Below are 17169 nucleotides of genomic sequence, written 5' to 3'. Positions count from 1 at the left end.
TTCTCAATATGTTATACAATGATAAAATTATAATAAGTTCATAGTATTTTTCATTTACTTCATACAATTCTTTGTTCATGGTTATGGCGCACAGAGCGTGCAGGGATCAGCATATAATAAATAATTGTTGCGTCAAAAGTATTGATTAAATTATCAAAAGTGTCATGTTGTAATACTTCACATTGAAATATAACGCACCAATATGTTCAATAAGGTTTCTTTTGTTAAAAGATTGTAAAAAAAATGATGATGAACTTTTTTATTTTACTATCAGTTTCAAACTGAAAATAGGAAGTTGTCAGAGAGCGTGCAGAGAATGAAGCCCCACTAGTATACATACACACGTGAGGCTCCGTCTTCTGCGTATTTTACGCGCCAAGCCCCGTTAAAAACCGTCGACAATTATGTAACTCTTTTTATTTTATGAGTCTTCAGGAAATCAAAACTTATGTGTGTTGAGAACTAAAATAAATTAAAACTTTCTATAGTATGAATAACTTAACCTATAAAGGAGTCGATAAATGAAATGATAACATTAATATCAATTGTCCGGTAGAAATGTTGGATAACATTCGGAAAGGATTACCACCTCATGAACTTAACGTAAAATTTGTACTTGAGAAAAAATTGGAAATAGAGCCTTTATTCTAAGAATAACTTTGAACACAGGATTTCACTTGACATTACTTTTTTATTTTGTATCGTAAGTAATTTTCAATCGTTGTTATATTTGCTATGACAATAATCATCTCTCACAGTCAAAATTTCGATAATGTAGGTTTATATTTAATAAGCCCTTTTTTTTATCACGGTCGATTATACGTAGCTTTATTGAGATGCAAAATAAAAATAATGTAGGCTTACATTTAATAAGTCTTTTATTTCATCATAGACAGTTATACGTAGCTTTATTAGGATGCAAAAATATAAAAAATGTTTGGAAGTGAAAAGGAAATAAATACAAAAATATGGGGAGTGTATCGTAGGTGTGTTGGGTCAGTGTTTTGGAGTTTTAGGTGTCGTAGGTGTTCAGAGGTAATTTTAGTGTGTTTCGTAGGGACAGGTTCTCGTCGATGTGAAAACGTCGACAGGGCTGGAAGAATGCAACGTTACAGTTCCTTACGCCATAAAATGCTCATTGGCCATAAAGGGTCGTTGATTTGAACTTCCTCACAGTATCATAAATGAAAAGGACTTTTAGTTAAAACTGTAAGAATTTAGGACTGACGGAAATATATTTAAAAAAAATTGTTTTTTCCAGTCGTACAACTTGGCTACCGAAGCAACAAAGTCCTCGAGCTTCATCTACATATTTTTTATCGCCACAATGAATAAAAATGTATATTATTCTTCCTATTTAGAAGAATCTAAAAGATTTAAGTGATTACTGTAAGGATTATCATGGGAAACTGATCTTTCACGTGATAATTTCTTCATTTCTCTATTTTGACGCTGCCGTTTTCATCTCGACAAATTTTCTGCGTCAGTTTCTTGATGCCTATAATTGTATACATTTGAAGCATTTGAAGTTTTTCCTCTCGTGACTATAGACATGGTTAAAACTTTTGTAATCCCTAAAGGTTGTTTTTTGTCAATTTTGTTAAGTTGTCATATATTTGTTAGCCAGGTAGTTCGACGTTCGAAGGCCCTGAAAAAGACTAGTGGGCTCTTGAGACTAAACTCTTTCTTGGCTGAAGTTTCTAGCAAACGTGGCTGCTTGGATACCTCAGGGTGATCTTCTCTGGCCTGTTGTTGTAGCACCAGGCTAATTGGGAAGAAAACTACAACGTCTAAAATGTTAGAGCTAGTTGTGGAGTTCTTTCTCAACGTTTCCTGCTATAACGCTGGAGAAGTTGGTGTCTCAAGCACCTTCCTTTTTCGCAGAGCTCAGTCGTTTCGGTGATCTAAGTTGGGGGGGATTGATTCGTGATACTTGCCCGTGGGAGACTGTCCTGTTTGCTCAAGTTCTTTTTTCCTTCATATCTGTTAGGTTTACCCAGTGTAGACCTCAAAAAGGATCGGTGATTCCTGGTTAAGTGCTTACAGTCGAGAAGGTAATATAGGATCGTCGGTCACCGGGGTTTCCAGCCTTGTGATAAAGAACTCCGCTCGTGACGTCTGCCAGTGAATGACTGACTTGATTAATTAGTGGCCGGCTTTACATAGTCTTTAAGTTGACGATTCGTTGAAATGGTGGTTAAAATGTATTTTTTGGCAAAGTAGTTGACCATTAGATGCCCCTAAAAGAACCGGTGAGATTGATGGTTAATTAGGAAACGTTAATACTTATGAGGGTGAGTGGTGATACTTCCAGCTATTTCCTAATATTATTCTTAATAGAGAGCTGGCCGTTGGCGTTGGTAGCGTGATTCTTGGAGTCTTTGGGCATAGAGACTCTGCTGGAGAGAGGCACGCCGCTGGCCGAAGAATACCTCATCTTTTGGCTATTTCCCAGATAACTAATCGCTTATCGTTAGTCAGAAAATTGAGCCTGGGTAATACCTTCTCTATGTGTGTGCCGTTGGAAGGAGCCATGGAGAACTTTAGGAGGAGGCCGTTTTAGCTACCCGAACTTTTCAAGGGTTGTTTCCCCTGGCCTGCTGATGTATCACAATCTGCTCTGGTTGCACCAGGTCAATCGGAAGAACGGCCATGCAATTGCTAGAGCAGATTGTGCTCTAGCTAGACGTTTCTTGGTGTTACGACGGAGACGTTAGCGATCAGAACTCCTAAGGTAAAAGACCCAGTAGTCGATGAGTCCTATGATTATGTATTGAAAATCCAACATTGCCTATACATATAGTAATAAAAAATACGTGATTATCAATTACTGGATTCGTTATCTACTATTGTGTCTTTTACATTATTTATTGGTGTCACTTGTTAATCATGGTGGTCCGGGAATGACTTAAACGTAAGTTGTTTGTCCATTTAAGAACAGTGTCGTCGATAGTTGGGATACCTAACTGTATGACTCGCAGCTCTATGCTTCATGCACTGCTGATGACTTACTATGGTATTCGACAATTTGTTAAGGCATAATATAACCAGACTTACTTAATTTTGATGCAAGTAGCTTTAATTTTGTTTATACGCCACCTAGCAGATTCTACTAAACTAAAGCAAAAAGGTTACCGTATTTTTGCAAAACTGTGTGCTCATTCATTGCTATTGTTATTAGTTTTTTTTTAAATAAAAACTATTCTAAAATTATTTAGGAAGTGTCAAGAATCAGTATGCAAAATTTCAGCAAGACCCGTTGAGTAGTTTACGTGATTAGCGATTACAACGGTTTTTGCGACTTTGTTTCATACTTAAGTAACAAGATAAAAAAATAAGAGCTTGGGGGGAAAAAAATTTCAGGAAGTAGAACAGATACAAATGAAAAAGTTGTACACAAAAAACAAAAATTTGTAAAAACAAGCTATTATAGCGAACATTCTACTACAGAAGTGGTCATCATATATATATATATATATGTAATTGACTGTAAAAAGGCTTATCAAGGTTTATAAGTCATGTGGCAGACTTGACCTCGAATTTTTCGATTATAAATGGCCTTTCGTCTTTAGTCACAACATTGGCATTAAATAATGCAAAAGAGAAAATATTATTTATTGTAATATTCAATAAACTATCTAAAATCTTTATCGTTTTGGAAGTTGCTTTAATTTTTTATCATACAGACTTAGAGTTTGTATAAATATTTTTCAACATTAATAACAATTAAATTTCTCTTTTACTTTTCAAAAATTTTGCACAAAAAAATTCGCTTTATTATTTTTCTAGAATACTACTGTTTTAATGTGGCAACAAAAATCTAACTCAACAAAAATGAGGGTAAAACCAATAAAACTTTACCTTATTTAGAGGGGGGTCAAGAAAATAGGAACTGAGAAAGTAAAGAGGAGGACACTCATGGTGTCAAATTAATTTTCCAATCGGTAGAGGGAGGATGGAGAAGAATCTGAAGATGCTGGTATGTAAGATGGAACAAAAGGAGAGAAAATGTGCTATACAGAGAAGCAGTTGGTGGCTTGTTGTATATAGCCAACACAACTAAATCACATATCTAAAGAGACTATAAAGATAGATTCAAGGCCATTTTAGATGCGAAACTTGGCAGAATGCAAAGGTTTCATTAAGACAGGTGGATATCTAGTAAAGTTGTTTGGAGATACAGTCTGGAAGACAAGAAAAACAGAATTTTGTTGCAATCTCAACCTGCAAAGGAGAGTTGATACTACTGGAACAATCTTTAAGTCCTTCACTGTCTCACACTTTATAGTCCGTTGATCTGTGGTGTAACAATTGAAGCCACTTGAGCAAGTGTTTAGATAGATGGTACGACGGAGTCATTTTTCTCTGACCCTACAGCATTAAGCGCCGAAACGCGTCATCAAGGTGGAATTTTTATTTACAAGAAGCGAATAAAGGTCTGGATCTGTGTGTTTCATGTTCTACGTGAGAGTAATCGGACACAAGGAGTAGCGCCAAGGAGAGAAAAGAAGACAAGAGAGTTGCGGGAACACATGTATCGAGAGTTACGGCGTACGAAAACACGCACACATGTACTTAGTAAATAAGGATTTGTATTACCTTGCCACATATGTATACTTGTAATCGCCACGCCGCGTATGTGTACCAAAAGTATCGTTGTCTATTGTTGTAAACAGCGCCACGTCCGAAAGTATGTGTATGAGCAGGAGTATATGTGTAGGAGTAGGAGTAGCTAGTATGACTGTCGATACCTATGTACGAAGATATAGGGCGGTAATGCGCGAGGCTGCACTAATTGGTGGGCCTAACGCGTCACTTCTGTAGTAGTATTCGAGCGAACCAGAGCTCCTGAGTTTTTTGCGATTTTGGTACTCAAGCGAGAGAGAGAAGGAGAAAACCACGAGGAGAGCCAGCGACCACGATCAGCCAGCCGTACCCGTCCTTGCGCCTGACGACCGAGGAGCCATCACCGCCGTCATCAATTGCCAAGCAAGGTTAAGGTCACCAGCTGAGTTAGCCGCGGAAGAAGACCTTCTTTTTCTTCGGTATCAGCGTCTGCTTGAGCTAGTCACGCGAAAGTGTTACACCAAGTTGATGCAATACATATTTACATCTTAAGAACACGTATTTGAAGTTTGAAGTTTTAATATTAAGTAGAAAACGTTTAAAAAAAATGTAGTTAAAAAGGGGTGCATTGTGCTGTAGCACGCCCTGTTCCAAGTGATGATGTAATTTATAATGTTATAAATGACGTTACTATATATGTTATTTATGACTTCATAAAATACGTTTTTAAGACGTAACAGACTTGTATCTAAGGACGTCGTAGAAAATAAACCTTAAGTTCCTTGTACGGTGTTATCGTTTCAAAGATATTAACTTCACTAGATTTCATATAGTTTATTAGCTAATATCGGTTTTATCCTTTAGATGATAATACCAAAACAACAGAATTCAGGTTTCAAGTAGTTTTTAAATTCAGGTTTTTTTTGCTCAGTTAAGTAAAGAAAATTTATTGATAGTTCTTAAGAAATACTTAAAATTTATCATTTTCAAACTATTCAGATATTAACACAAATTCGGTCTAGTATATTATATCGATCTAATACATAAGACGTTTTTAGTAACGTTCTTGGAAATGTCTTTTGAGGTATGATCGGTAACATCTTTAAAGATGTCATCTGGGCGTCTAACTTTTGATCAAATTATTTTTATGTCAAAGTTTAAAAGTTAACAATGTTCTGTTGATTTATATACTGTTATGAGGGTACCGTCAGTAGAATTTGAAGTAAATCAATATTTGTTTAGCTTTTAACGGAAGTCCAACATAGGAATTATGTTAGATTGGCGTGACGGAGATTGACATGTGGCGCGTGCAAGATATCGGAACCTTACGAGCATATATGTATGAAAGAAAAATAAATAATTACACGATCATCAAGATAACTCGGTATTAGTGTATCATAATTTAGTTGCATAACCACGTTATGGTCGCATTTTTTTGTAAGATAAAATTTATAAACATGGTTAAGGTATATAGGTCTAGTGATTCTAAAAGAAGAGATTGTACGCTTCCTATTAAAAATTAATTTTACTAGAAAAAATTTTACCTGTGGTAATGTATTTAATTTAATTAATTCAGTTACACTCCCTTAAATTCACACATTTGTATATCCGTGATATCTATGAGTTCACTACATGTACAAAAAATATTCTGATAGAGTTGACACTCAAGTTCACATGAAACATATTATAATGTCGGATATCATCATAACCACAATGTTTTTATTTAAAAGTGATTCTTAATGGTTCTGTATCTCTTTTGAAACTACTCAAATTCATTCAAATTTGCTCGCTCTTTATGACTCATCGTTTCTATGCACAACAAAAATTACAAGTGTATTTTCAGCATTTACTTCCACTTAAGATACAAATGTTGTTGGCCTTAATGAAAAAAAGCATAGCTCAGGCTCATACTAACAAAACCTACAGTTCAAGCGTTCAGAAGAAAATAAGCATGAATCATCAGTCTTGGACGAAAAAAATCACAGCTTAAGTATCCGGATGAAAAACACTTGTCCGCAAATTGCTTAAATTTTATTTCTGCGTTAAGACTCTCAGCTATTGACGGTTATTTATAGTACATTTGAAAAATTCAATCAACTATTAAGAATTTTTTATAAACTTCATAATTTTTATGGCTTTGCTAAAATTTTGTTTATAACGTTAGTTTTAAGGGTAATTCTACATTTCAATAAATTTTACAAGGTTGGATAATATTGCCTGTAAACCTAAATAGGTGACTTTATAATTTTCTGCAATTCTTTTGCCATAAATATTTAATGAAAGTATATTAAGTAAAATACAGTCAGCTTTCTTTTATCAGTGTGATATTTTTCAGGTTTTCAATTAAATATACGTTCTAAAGAGTTTATCATAGACTGATGCTAATTTCTCTTAATTCAAGCTAGCTTATCTAACTTTTACAATACTTGTTAACAAAAATAATATCTCTGTATGTTACATCAAAAGTGCTGAATGTTACATCAGAGCACTGATTTTTTTTACCAAAAAAAAGAGTGAGCAGTACTCTTTTTCTCCTGAATCTGAGCTGTGCTTTTTATTGGCTGAACTCTTCCCACCTAAAAAAGAAAGACCAAATTCCATGTGTGATTACTTCTGTAAAACCTTCAGGAAAGCCATATGGCATTACATATGGTTTTACGTATGGCATTACATATAAGGGGTTTTAGCTTGGTAATGCCATATGTAATACCATTTGAAAAAACACATAGAATTACAAATTGGAAAAAGGAAAAAAATTTTGTCATCTAGAAATAACTGCAGAATACTGTAATGCGTCATTTACTGTAAAAAAGTAGTGTTACCATCTGGATTATAACTCAAAAACAAGGGGATTCAAGTTACATTTCAGAAATGAAAAAAAAATAATTGAAAAATTAAATTTTTTTATATAGAAGTAAAATCAGCTGAACCCCCTTGTTTTGGAGTTATCATCCCGATAGTAAGACATATTGCTAACTGCAAATAACTTATTATGGTATTTTGCAGTTATTTCTAGATGATAGAAATTTTTTCTTTTTTCAATTAGTAATTCCATGTGTTTTTCCATATGGAATTAAATATGGCATTACCAAGCTAAGACCCTTTATGTAATGCCGTACGTAAAACCATGTGTAGTGCCATATGGCTTTTCTGAAAGTTTTACAGAAGTAATTCTACACAGAATTCCGACATTTTTTTTAGGTGGGTTGAGGTATGCTTATTTTTACGAAAGCTCCTGAGCTGCGCTTTTTCGCACGGATATGTTGCTAATCAGAGATCAAATCATTTTTAAATTTGACTATAACAAACTTGAAATGTTTAACAATATTATTTAAGTTTTTTGACAAAAACTCCAAATTTTCTCCAGCAAGAAATCTAAAACAGTGACGAACAGAACCTACTTCCTCGTAAGACACCATGTATAACAAAGAAAGAAACTGACTTTTAATTAAAATATCTGTGATACAAGACACAGGAATCGTCTTATTTTTTAACAGGACGTGTATTGTTACTCAAATTATAACATATTTAATTTTATTAAAATCTGTCAATTTTTTTTTCATGAATTGTCTACCTTAACAAAAAAAAAGAATGGCAAAAAATTCAATTACTCCAAGGCTATATTAGTAAATAAACATATTTTGTGCATACTAAGCATTTTATAAAATTTTCACGATACAACTATTTATCATTTGATGTATATATACAAGTTTATATTTAATCCATTACAACTGATCATCATAATATATTTTTACTTAAATGCTGTGCATAAGATCAGATGTCACTGAAAGACAAAACATACCCATAAGTATCAAACTCATGTATTTTACAAGGAACCAGTGCTGGATAAAGGTAAAAGGTAAGGTAAAAATATCTTTTTCGGTACTGGAGAGTCTGTGTTTAAAAGTGTCACACAAATGATACAAATAAATTATTACATTAGAGAGCTGTAAATTGTTGTCTTAAAGTGGCTCAAGCGTTAAAAGCCGTATCTTGTGGAAACATAAGCCATGCGCAACGAACGATTTATTTCAGCTTGCAAGAACGCACACCATTGCTTATTATTCATTACTAAAATTATTGTAAATATCCCACAGGTGATAAAGTTACTGATAGTTATCATTAAAATTTTAGATATATTTTTGTTTAAGTAGAAAATAGTCATAACTTTAAAATGCAACGAGCGCACTACTTGAGTTAAGAAATATCTGTGATGAATTATCAAAATCCGTAATTTTTCTTTATTGTGATTCTTCCACTGCCTCTTGAGTATTACTGTACAAAATTTTAGTTTAAAATACTGAATAGAAAAATTCTAGAAATATTTTCGTGTAACGGTCTAGCGATGCAACGATTTTTTATGTCAACATTTTATAATTTGTAACTTTGAAAATTGATAGTTGATATTAGGGCCCCACAGTTCTAATTGATTCTTTGTCTCATAAACTTCAATTTTATATCTAGTTCTTAAGGATTCTATTATTTATTTTAAAGTAGTCAGTAGATAAAAATAGGAAAAAACTGTCGTTACTCTAGTTCGTATGTGTTACAAGCAAGGAGAAATTTTTCCTAAAAAATTTGTCATCTACATATGCTAATTATTTTAAAATCAATAATATAATCCTAAGAGATTGGATATTAAATGGAAGCTTATTAAACATAGAATCAATTAATACTTTTGGGCCCCAAGTTCAACTATTGATTTTCAAATTTACAGTAAGAAAACAAAAACCATAACTTTTACCGTGATTGTACCAAAAAATACTGTGCAGACGGTAATCGTTGGACAAAGCGACATCTCGGAACTTTTTACCCTAAGTAAGTCAATTTTTGCCTTGCCACAAAGTGGAAATCCTTGGGTCCCTAACAAAATTTTCCCCCACCGCTCTTGTATATAGATGTATATAGATGGATTATTGCAATGTAGCATCATTTATTTAACTCATCCGTACTTGGAGATAGCATCATGAAATAATTTTTAAAAAATTACACACGCTCCTCATAGTATTTATGTAACATTATTATCAATCAGATAATCTAAAACATTATATAGGCCCACAAAAAAAGAAAAGTTTCTGAATTGTGAATGTAAAACATTTTTTTTAACGTATTTTTCGGTGCTGAATCGGAATCTGAAGTCAAAATCGGGGTCTCGAAGAGAAATTTCGAGTAAATCGCTGATAAAGTCAGAAAATTCAGAAAATCAGTCTAAAATACCTTATTCATTATATTCAAATGCTTAGTATGCGAGGAACATTATTACATTATTTTTCAGTGTACAAAAGAAACAGACTTCAAGCATTGCGACCAAACAAGTTGAAAAAATTAAGAGTTCCGATGACTCCAAAGCCCCAGTTGGCTGTAAGCTTATGCCTCAATATATTTTATTAAATTTTTCGATCGTTTGCGTATCTTTTTATCCTCGAAAGATCTATGCAGAGGATATTTCTTACGTTTTCTACTTCTCTTCCCATTCGTTTCCCTTTTTAATGTCTAGAAAAAATAAGCCATCATATTAACATCCCACCGTCCTTGATAACGTCTCTCCATCTCTTTCATATCCTGATAAAATCGTTCACCTTGCTCTTCGCTAAAATCTCCAAGATTTTCTGGGAAAGAGTCCAGGTGAGAGTCGAGGAAATGTAGTTTGAGATTCATTAGACATCCTTATTCTCGGAAGCTCTCTATCATATTCTTTACAAGTTTTTGATATTGTTTACTCTTAGTGTTTTCAAGGAAATTTTCCACGACATCTTTGAAACCAAGCCATGCTGCTTTTTCAGTAGTGGTCATAATAGTCGCAAAAGTTTCATCTCTCAATAATGTACGGGTCTGTTGAACTTTAGCATCTACAAACTTAGGGAAAGCACGCTTGATACATCTGAAGCATAACAAAGAAAACAAGCGACATTTGTGTCAGACATTATTTACCTGATAGTACCTTAGTGTAACAGAGGCCGAAGTTAGTCCGTATTACAGCCACGTTACGATTTTTACTATGCAGCAGTAGGTATAGACTACTATGGAGAGATTATATATATGTATATATATATATATGTGTGTGTGTGTGTGTGTGTGTGTGTGTGTGTGTGCGTGCGTGCGTGTGTGTTTATAAAAGGTGACTTATGCAGACTCTACGTGCTTTCAAGACATCTGTTAATAACACGGTAGAATTCTGCGAATGCGAGAGGGAGAGAGTGAAAGAAAGACAACAGATCCTCTGCGTTGCAGTCAGCGCTGGATGGTAAATATAATAATGTCCATAGATTTGTACATGGCAGCGTTCACTAGCTCGTTTCACGGGTTAGCTCCATAGAGATATTACTAATAGAATAGGGGAGTGAGTACCTTACGCATAAGTATAAATGTCTTCTTGAAAGGTGATGGAGAATGGAAAGACCTTCTTATCATCCCACCTCCAAGTATGAAAACTTTGGAAGCATATTTAAATATATATAGAAAATCATTTCATTTGTCCTCTCTTTCTACTGACAAGACGCGTTTTTAGTCAACTATCCTACTCTATTGGTAATACCTCTATGGTTAACTCACCATAAAAAGCAAGCCTTCAGAAGTTTTACTTAAAAAAATTACGGCTTTCGATAGTTTGTAACAGACTTTTTTTAATTCTAGTAGTGCGCTTGTTGCATTTTGATGCTATCATTATTTTCGGCTTAAACGAAAATGCATCTGAAATTTTAATGATAACTGTAAGAAACTTTATTACCTGTGGGACATTTATAACAATTTTGGTAATAAATAATAAGCAATGGTGTACGTTCTAGTAAGTTAAAATCAACCTTTCGCTGCGCACGGCTTCTGTCCCCACTAGTTACGACTTTTGAACCTGGAGCTAGTTCAAACAGTTTTTTGTCAAACAAAACTTCATCGGGTAATTTTCATTGCACATCAGATTATAACGCAGATTACTTGTCATCTGAAATTTATCAGAAGGGCTAAATTATCTTTGTGCCATTTTTAAGTAAGTTAAAATTATTTTTTTAATGTACGTATACAGGTTGCAATGCAAATTCTTAACAACGGAAGATTTGGTATGGCAGCATGTCTATCGGGCACTATGCAAACTTGCATAAAAAAAGCAGTTGATCATGCTACGCAAAGAGTACAGTTTGGTAAAACTATACATAACTATGGAGCAATACAAGAAAAAATAGCACGTATGTCGATGTTGCAGTACATAACTCAATCCTTAGCTTATATGATATCTAGTAACATGGATATGGGAAGCCAAGAATATCACCTAGAAGCAGCTATTTCCAAAGTAAGTTGAATTAGTATAGAAAGTAAGCTTTATTTTAGGTTTAGCCATGATATAATCCTTTCTGATTTTTATAAAAGGGCAATCCTTTTTGTTTGTTTATTTTAAAACAAATTTCTGTTCATTTTTATAAGGATTGCATTTATATCGTATATTAATGTATGTATCTAAACAAAGCAAAATTACTTATTTGTAAGCTGCAGATGAACCAAATTAACATTGAGTCGAATATCAATCTTAATAATTATAATAAGAGCAAAGTACACCAACTTAATAGATAATCAGCACTGTCTTTCAACCTTGTTTTCTTAACTTTTAATATTATTGAGATTTTTATATATATGTATATGGGACGATCCACGTCAACCGTAACACTCGAATGGCCAAAATTTGGACCGACCAAAAAATTCTGTCAGGGCTCAAATTATTTGTATAACCGTAGACTTTGAAAATCAATTACGCCTTTTTTTAAATTCAAGATGGTGGATGCAATATGGTAGCCAAAACCTGGAAAAAATCGATTTTCGACCAAAAAAAAGGTTTAAAAAATAAGAATCTGCAAAAATCAAGGTCCTTTTTGTCTCAAATTACCGAAGACATATGCTTGTAATTATTTCATGATGTAGGTTTACAAATTGTAACAGGGCAGATCCAATATGGCTGTCAAACCTCTAATAAGGTGGTCAAATTTTTTTAACTCGATCGATTTGTTAGAAATTTAGTAAACGGGGATTGTTTGGGTTGCTGTTCAAGAATTTCGAATAAAATTTGCCAAACTCAAGATGGCGAGTGCAAAATGGCGGTCACAATTTTTTGAAATGAACAGATTCTTACTAGATTTGAAGTGCTCCAAATTTTGGCCACCAAAAAAAACCGTAGACTTTTACAATTAATTAGGGCTTTTGAGAGAAATTGAAGATGGTGGATGCAATATGGCGTAAAACTTTTCAAAGATTGATGAATTTTATATTTCAAAAATAATATATGATGCTCTATGGCATTCCAAGTAAGAAATTTTTTTCCTGATTCTTAATTATAATTGTTGTTTTTGAAACAAAATTCATGTATTAAAAAAAGTTTTATAGCTTGATAAATTTGCACATTTTAGTCCGATATAAAAAGACATCACGGTATGATAAAAGTTATATTGGTTAGCTTATTATGAAATGGAGATCTGTTGTTAAATAATTGTAAATGGCCACAAGCAATACTGATTTCATAGTATTTTTATTAAAAATAATCTAACAAAATTGCGTACAATTAAAAAATGTTTTAGCTCCCGAGTACCTAATAATCTATAAAGACTTATTCTTTACAATAAAAGCATGCCCATTCTTCAAACATTTTTCGACAGTTTTTACATATTTTTGATTGTGTATGTAGGTTAGAAAATCTTTCTAGCATACATTTCAACATATTTCGTAAGTATTGACCTCTATGACCATCACGATCACATGGATTGATGCATCTATCTAAACGCAGTTTTTTGTTTAAACTTTCAGATTGCATTTTTATTATCTGAATATTACCAAGCATTATTACCAAAGTACAATATAATAGATTTATCATAAATTATGTACTAGTCAGTAATAAGACTGCACTAATATTTGCTACCTAAGACCCCAGCAAATGTTAGTTAGTACTTGGCGGATGCTCAATCGATTTCACGCTGATATCCTAAAGCAGTAAATGATGTCTCTCTATATCGGTCCAAAACATGAAAAACGGCAAAACTAGAAAACTTCCTTAAATTCACCAAATTTTATTTGAAAAACAAAAATTTTATTCAATAATTAGCAATTAATATTCCGTACTTGAGTTTTGTTTCACATAAGATTTTATTCTTGTTTTAAAGTTGTTTAGTTTTTGATGAGTTGGCTGCCATGTTGGATCCACCATTTTAAATTTTTCAACATCTGATTTTGGATTTGTAGCCAGTGCTTACACCTACCTAATTAATCTACAAACTTTTGTATGCGGTGATTTCTTTTAATATGAAACCGAATTATGCAAATTTATCAAACTGTGAAACTTTTTTAAATACATGAATTTTGTTTCAAAAAAGACACTTACAATTAAGAATCAGGAAAAAAAATTTCTTACTTGGAATGCCATAGAGCATCATACAGTATTTTTTTAAATATAAAATTCATCAATCTTTGAAAAGTTTTTCGCCATATTGCATGCACCATCTTGAACTTTTTTAAACAGCCCTAATTAATTGTAAAAGTCTACGGTTTTTTTTTGGTGGCCAAAATTTGGAGCACTTCAAATCTAGTAAGAATCTGTTCATTTCAAAAAATTGTGGCCGCCATTTTGAACTCGCCATCTTGAGTTTGGCAAATTTTATTCGAAATTCTTGAACAGCAACCTAAACAATCCCCGTTTACTAAATTTGTTAGTAATCGATCGATTTAAAAAAATTTAACCACCATATTAGACGTTTGACAGCCATATCGGATCCGCCCTGTTACAATTTGTAAGCCTACATCATGACATAATTACAAGCATATGTCTTTGGTAATTTAAGACAAAAATGGACCTTGATTTTTGCAGATTCTTATTTTTAAAACCTTTTTTTTTGGTCGAAAATCGATTTTTTCCAGGTTTTGGCCACCATATTGCATCCACCATCTTGAATTTAAAAAAGGCGTAATTTATTTTCAAAGTCTACGGTTATAAAAATAATTTGAGCCCTGACAGAATTCTTTTAGTCACTCCAAATTTTGGCCATTCGAGTGTTACGATTGACGTAGAACGTCCCAGACACACACACACACACATACACACACACATATATATATATACTAGTGAGGCTGACGCCATCCTGCGCGCTCCGCGCACCAACCCCCCTAACTTTTAAATCGGTTAAATACCTTCCTTTTATAAATAAATCATATCGTGGAGCTTAGGAATAGCAGAAAGTGGCTAAGGATGGCTAAAGCTAATTAACTTGGTAAAAACAAAATGAAAATAAAGAAATTTTTTTTTCATCTTACAACCATTCTGACGAACGGTACGTATAACGGCTCTGCATTGCTGTGTTACTATGCAGGTACATGCTACTGTCATTGGCATAGCAAAAAACCTCGTCAGATTTAATTGTGACATCTATCACTTACACAACCAGTGTTGTAGATTACACCTTAACACTACTCAACACTTCTCTTCCGCTTGGTAACCGTCGTCATTATGAACTTGTATTTTATTAAAATGGAGGTGAAGGGATTTTTTTCTTTTCCTCCTGTGGTTCTGGCTACTTCCGATGTTTATAACCGTAGCCTAAAATTTGCAGTTTACAGGGTACTCTTATAAACATTATTATAATGTTAATATTTTTATATCATCAAGCTGCGATTCATATTAGACTTGAGAGGTATATAGAGATCTACCTAAGACTAAAGGTAAGTAAACATTGTCAACAAAAACTTTATTACGTATAAACTTATAATTAAAATGTGTACCTCAAAATTCCTTAACTTTAAGGTTTAGAAAAAAAGAATTTTCCACTAACAGCTTTGTCTTGGAACCCAATTATCAAAACGGTTTGAAACCATCGATGGAAGTATTTCTGTATTCAACATATCAGTCTTAGTCTTATAATATTATTTAGTTTCATTTTAGAGTTAACATCACTGATAAAATATAATTACTATTATAGTGAGATGTTGTGATATTACAATAGTAAAGTTTATAATGTAAACGATAATAATTTAATGTTATTTTTGTACTGCACGATTATAGTTTGAAAATATAGTTGTTTTAGCATACAAAGCTTAAACGAACTTTATGTATTGTAATTTTTGTATTTATAATTTTATTGTTATTTATTTTTAACTTTTTCTGCTATACAGTAACGTAAATGTTGAAAAATTACATCACCACGTCAAATTTTGTTTTAGCCTCAATTTCTGATTCCTGTATAGAAATGTATCAAAGATACGTCAAATTATCTCGGAAAATTTAATCTATTGTCTGAAATAGAAAAACACGTAAACCTTTTACTAAAATCCAATATTTTAAATATTTTAATTAATGATATTAAACATCTTTTTACTTGCAGTTTTGTGAATATTTCTGCAATGTCTTGAAAATGAATCTTTTCTTGAAAACTTTTTGCCACATACTATATCATCATCAGACTGATGAATCATTTTATGTCGTCGTAAATGTGTTTGTCTCTTAAATTCTTTTCCACAGATAATACACGGTATAATTTTACCATTTTCATGTTCCAATGCATGACGCAAATAATGATTTTTTGATTTCATGACGATGTTACATATTGTACATTCAAAAAATGATTTCTCATGCTTCTTTTTATGATCCATTAATTATTTCTTATTACCAAAAAAATAGTAGCAATGTTCACATTTAATTAAGTTGATTATTCTGAAAAAAAAAAATTGTATATTTTCTATACATATATTATATTGTACAAAATTAAAACTTCTTCACTTTAAAACTATTATATTCTAAATTGAGATCGATAAGTATTGACCTTTTCATCTAATAATTTATACATACTTACTTATCCATTTTAATAATTAAATTTATCTTGACGATGAGATAAATCGTGACACTAAGACAGTTTTATCTTAAAGTAATTTAACATTGAAGTAGATTAAAAACAATAGACTAATCCATATACGACACGTACTCGTCTGTATACACATCAAAGTCCAAGAAATACGATAAATACGATGTGATCCACGGTCTCCAAAGGAAGTGTGGCAGACGGTGGGGGGTCGCGAAAAAATGTGTGGGGGGCTGTCGGGGGTTTCGGAAAAAACTGTGATATGTCAAAATAAGGGAAAAAATGACAGGTTTTTACTTTATTTTGTGGGGGGTGGTGGGGGGTAAATGGGAGAGGTTGGAGCTGTGGAGGGGTTGTGTGGAATACCACACCAAGATAACTATATAATATAGGAAGTTATACACACACATATATATATATATATATACCTATGTTAGAGCTTATAAGATTTTATCAGCGTAGGCAGTAGTAAGTTGTTTTGAAACTATCGAAAGGTTCGATGAAAGTGCACAGTCTTGTACTGGCCAGCTTACATATTGTTTGTATTGTATTGTGTCATAATAAATTGTTTATAATTGTTTATTTATTTATTATCAAAATAATAATGGAAACCGCAGCCAGTTAACTTACTTTCGTACACAATATCGTTTCATTGTAGGTATATTTATAATTATAATTATATTGTCTCCCAAATAATTTTATAGAAGTATAATTTCATACTTAGATACCTAAGCACCCACTGTCCAGTGGTTTTTTTTTTATTAACAATATACTACAATACATTGTT

At 32.7% G+C, this 17169-nt stretch overlaps 1 protein-coding gene across 3 annotated transcripts in view; it reads left to right on the top strand.

Annotated features, from left to right (window-relative positions):
• The window catches only part of Acadvl (Acyl-CoA dehydrogenase very long chain), a 164626-nt gene that overhangs the window by 58742 nt on the left and 88715 nt on the right, over positions 1–17169 (top strand). For 2 of the 3 annotated variants that reach the window (XM_014349419.3, XM_014349418.3), the window contains exon 5: positions 11585–11848. The exons of the other annotated variant lie outside the window; for it this stretch is intronic. In XM_014349419.3, the coding sequence (XP_014204905.2) occupies positions 11585–11848 (264 nt within the window). The remainder of the gene's footprint in view (positions 1–11584; positions 11849–17169) is intronic. 3 annotated transcript variants of the gene reach the window in all.

The sequence above is a fragment of the Copidosoma floridanum genome, unplaced genomic scaffold, assembly GCF_036245765.1.
Source record: "Copidosoma floridanum isolate Cflo_tuat_1 unplaced genomic scaffold, Cflo_Japanese_pri ptg000018l, whole genome shotgun sequence".
Taxonomy (NCBI): Eukaryota; Metazoa; Arthropoda; class Insecta; order Hymenoptera; family Encyrtidae; genus Copidosoma; species Copidosoma floridanum.
The sequence above is the reverse complement of the archived record's forward strand: the minus strand, read 5'-3'. Positions and strand labels throughout refer to the sequence as shown.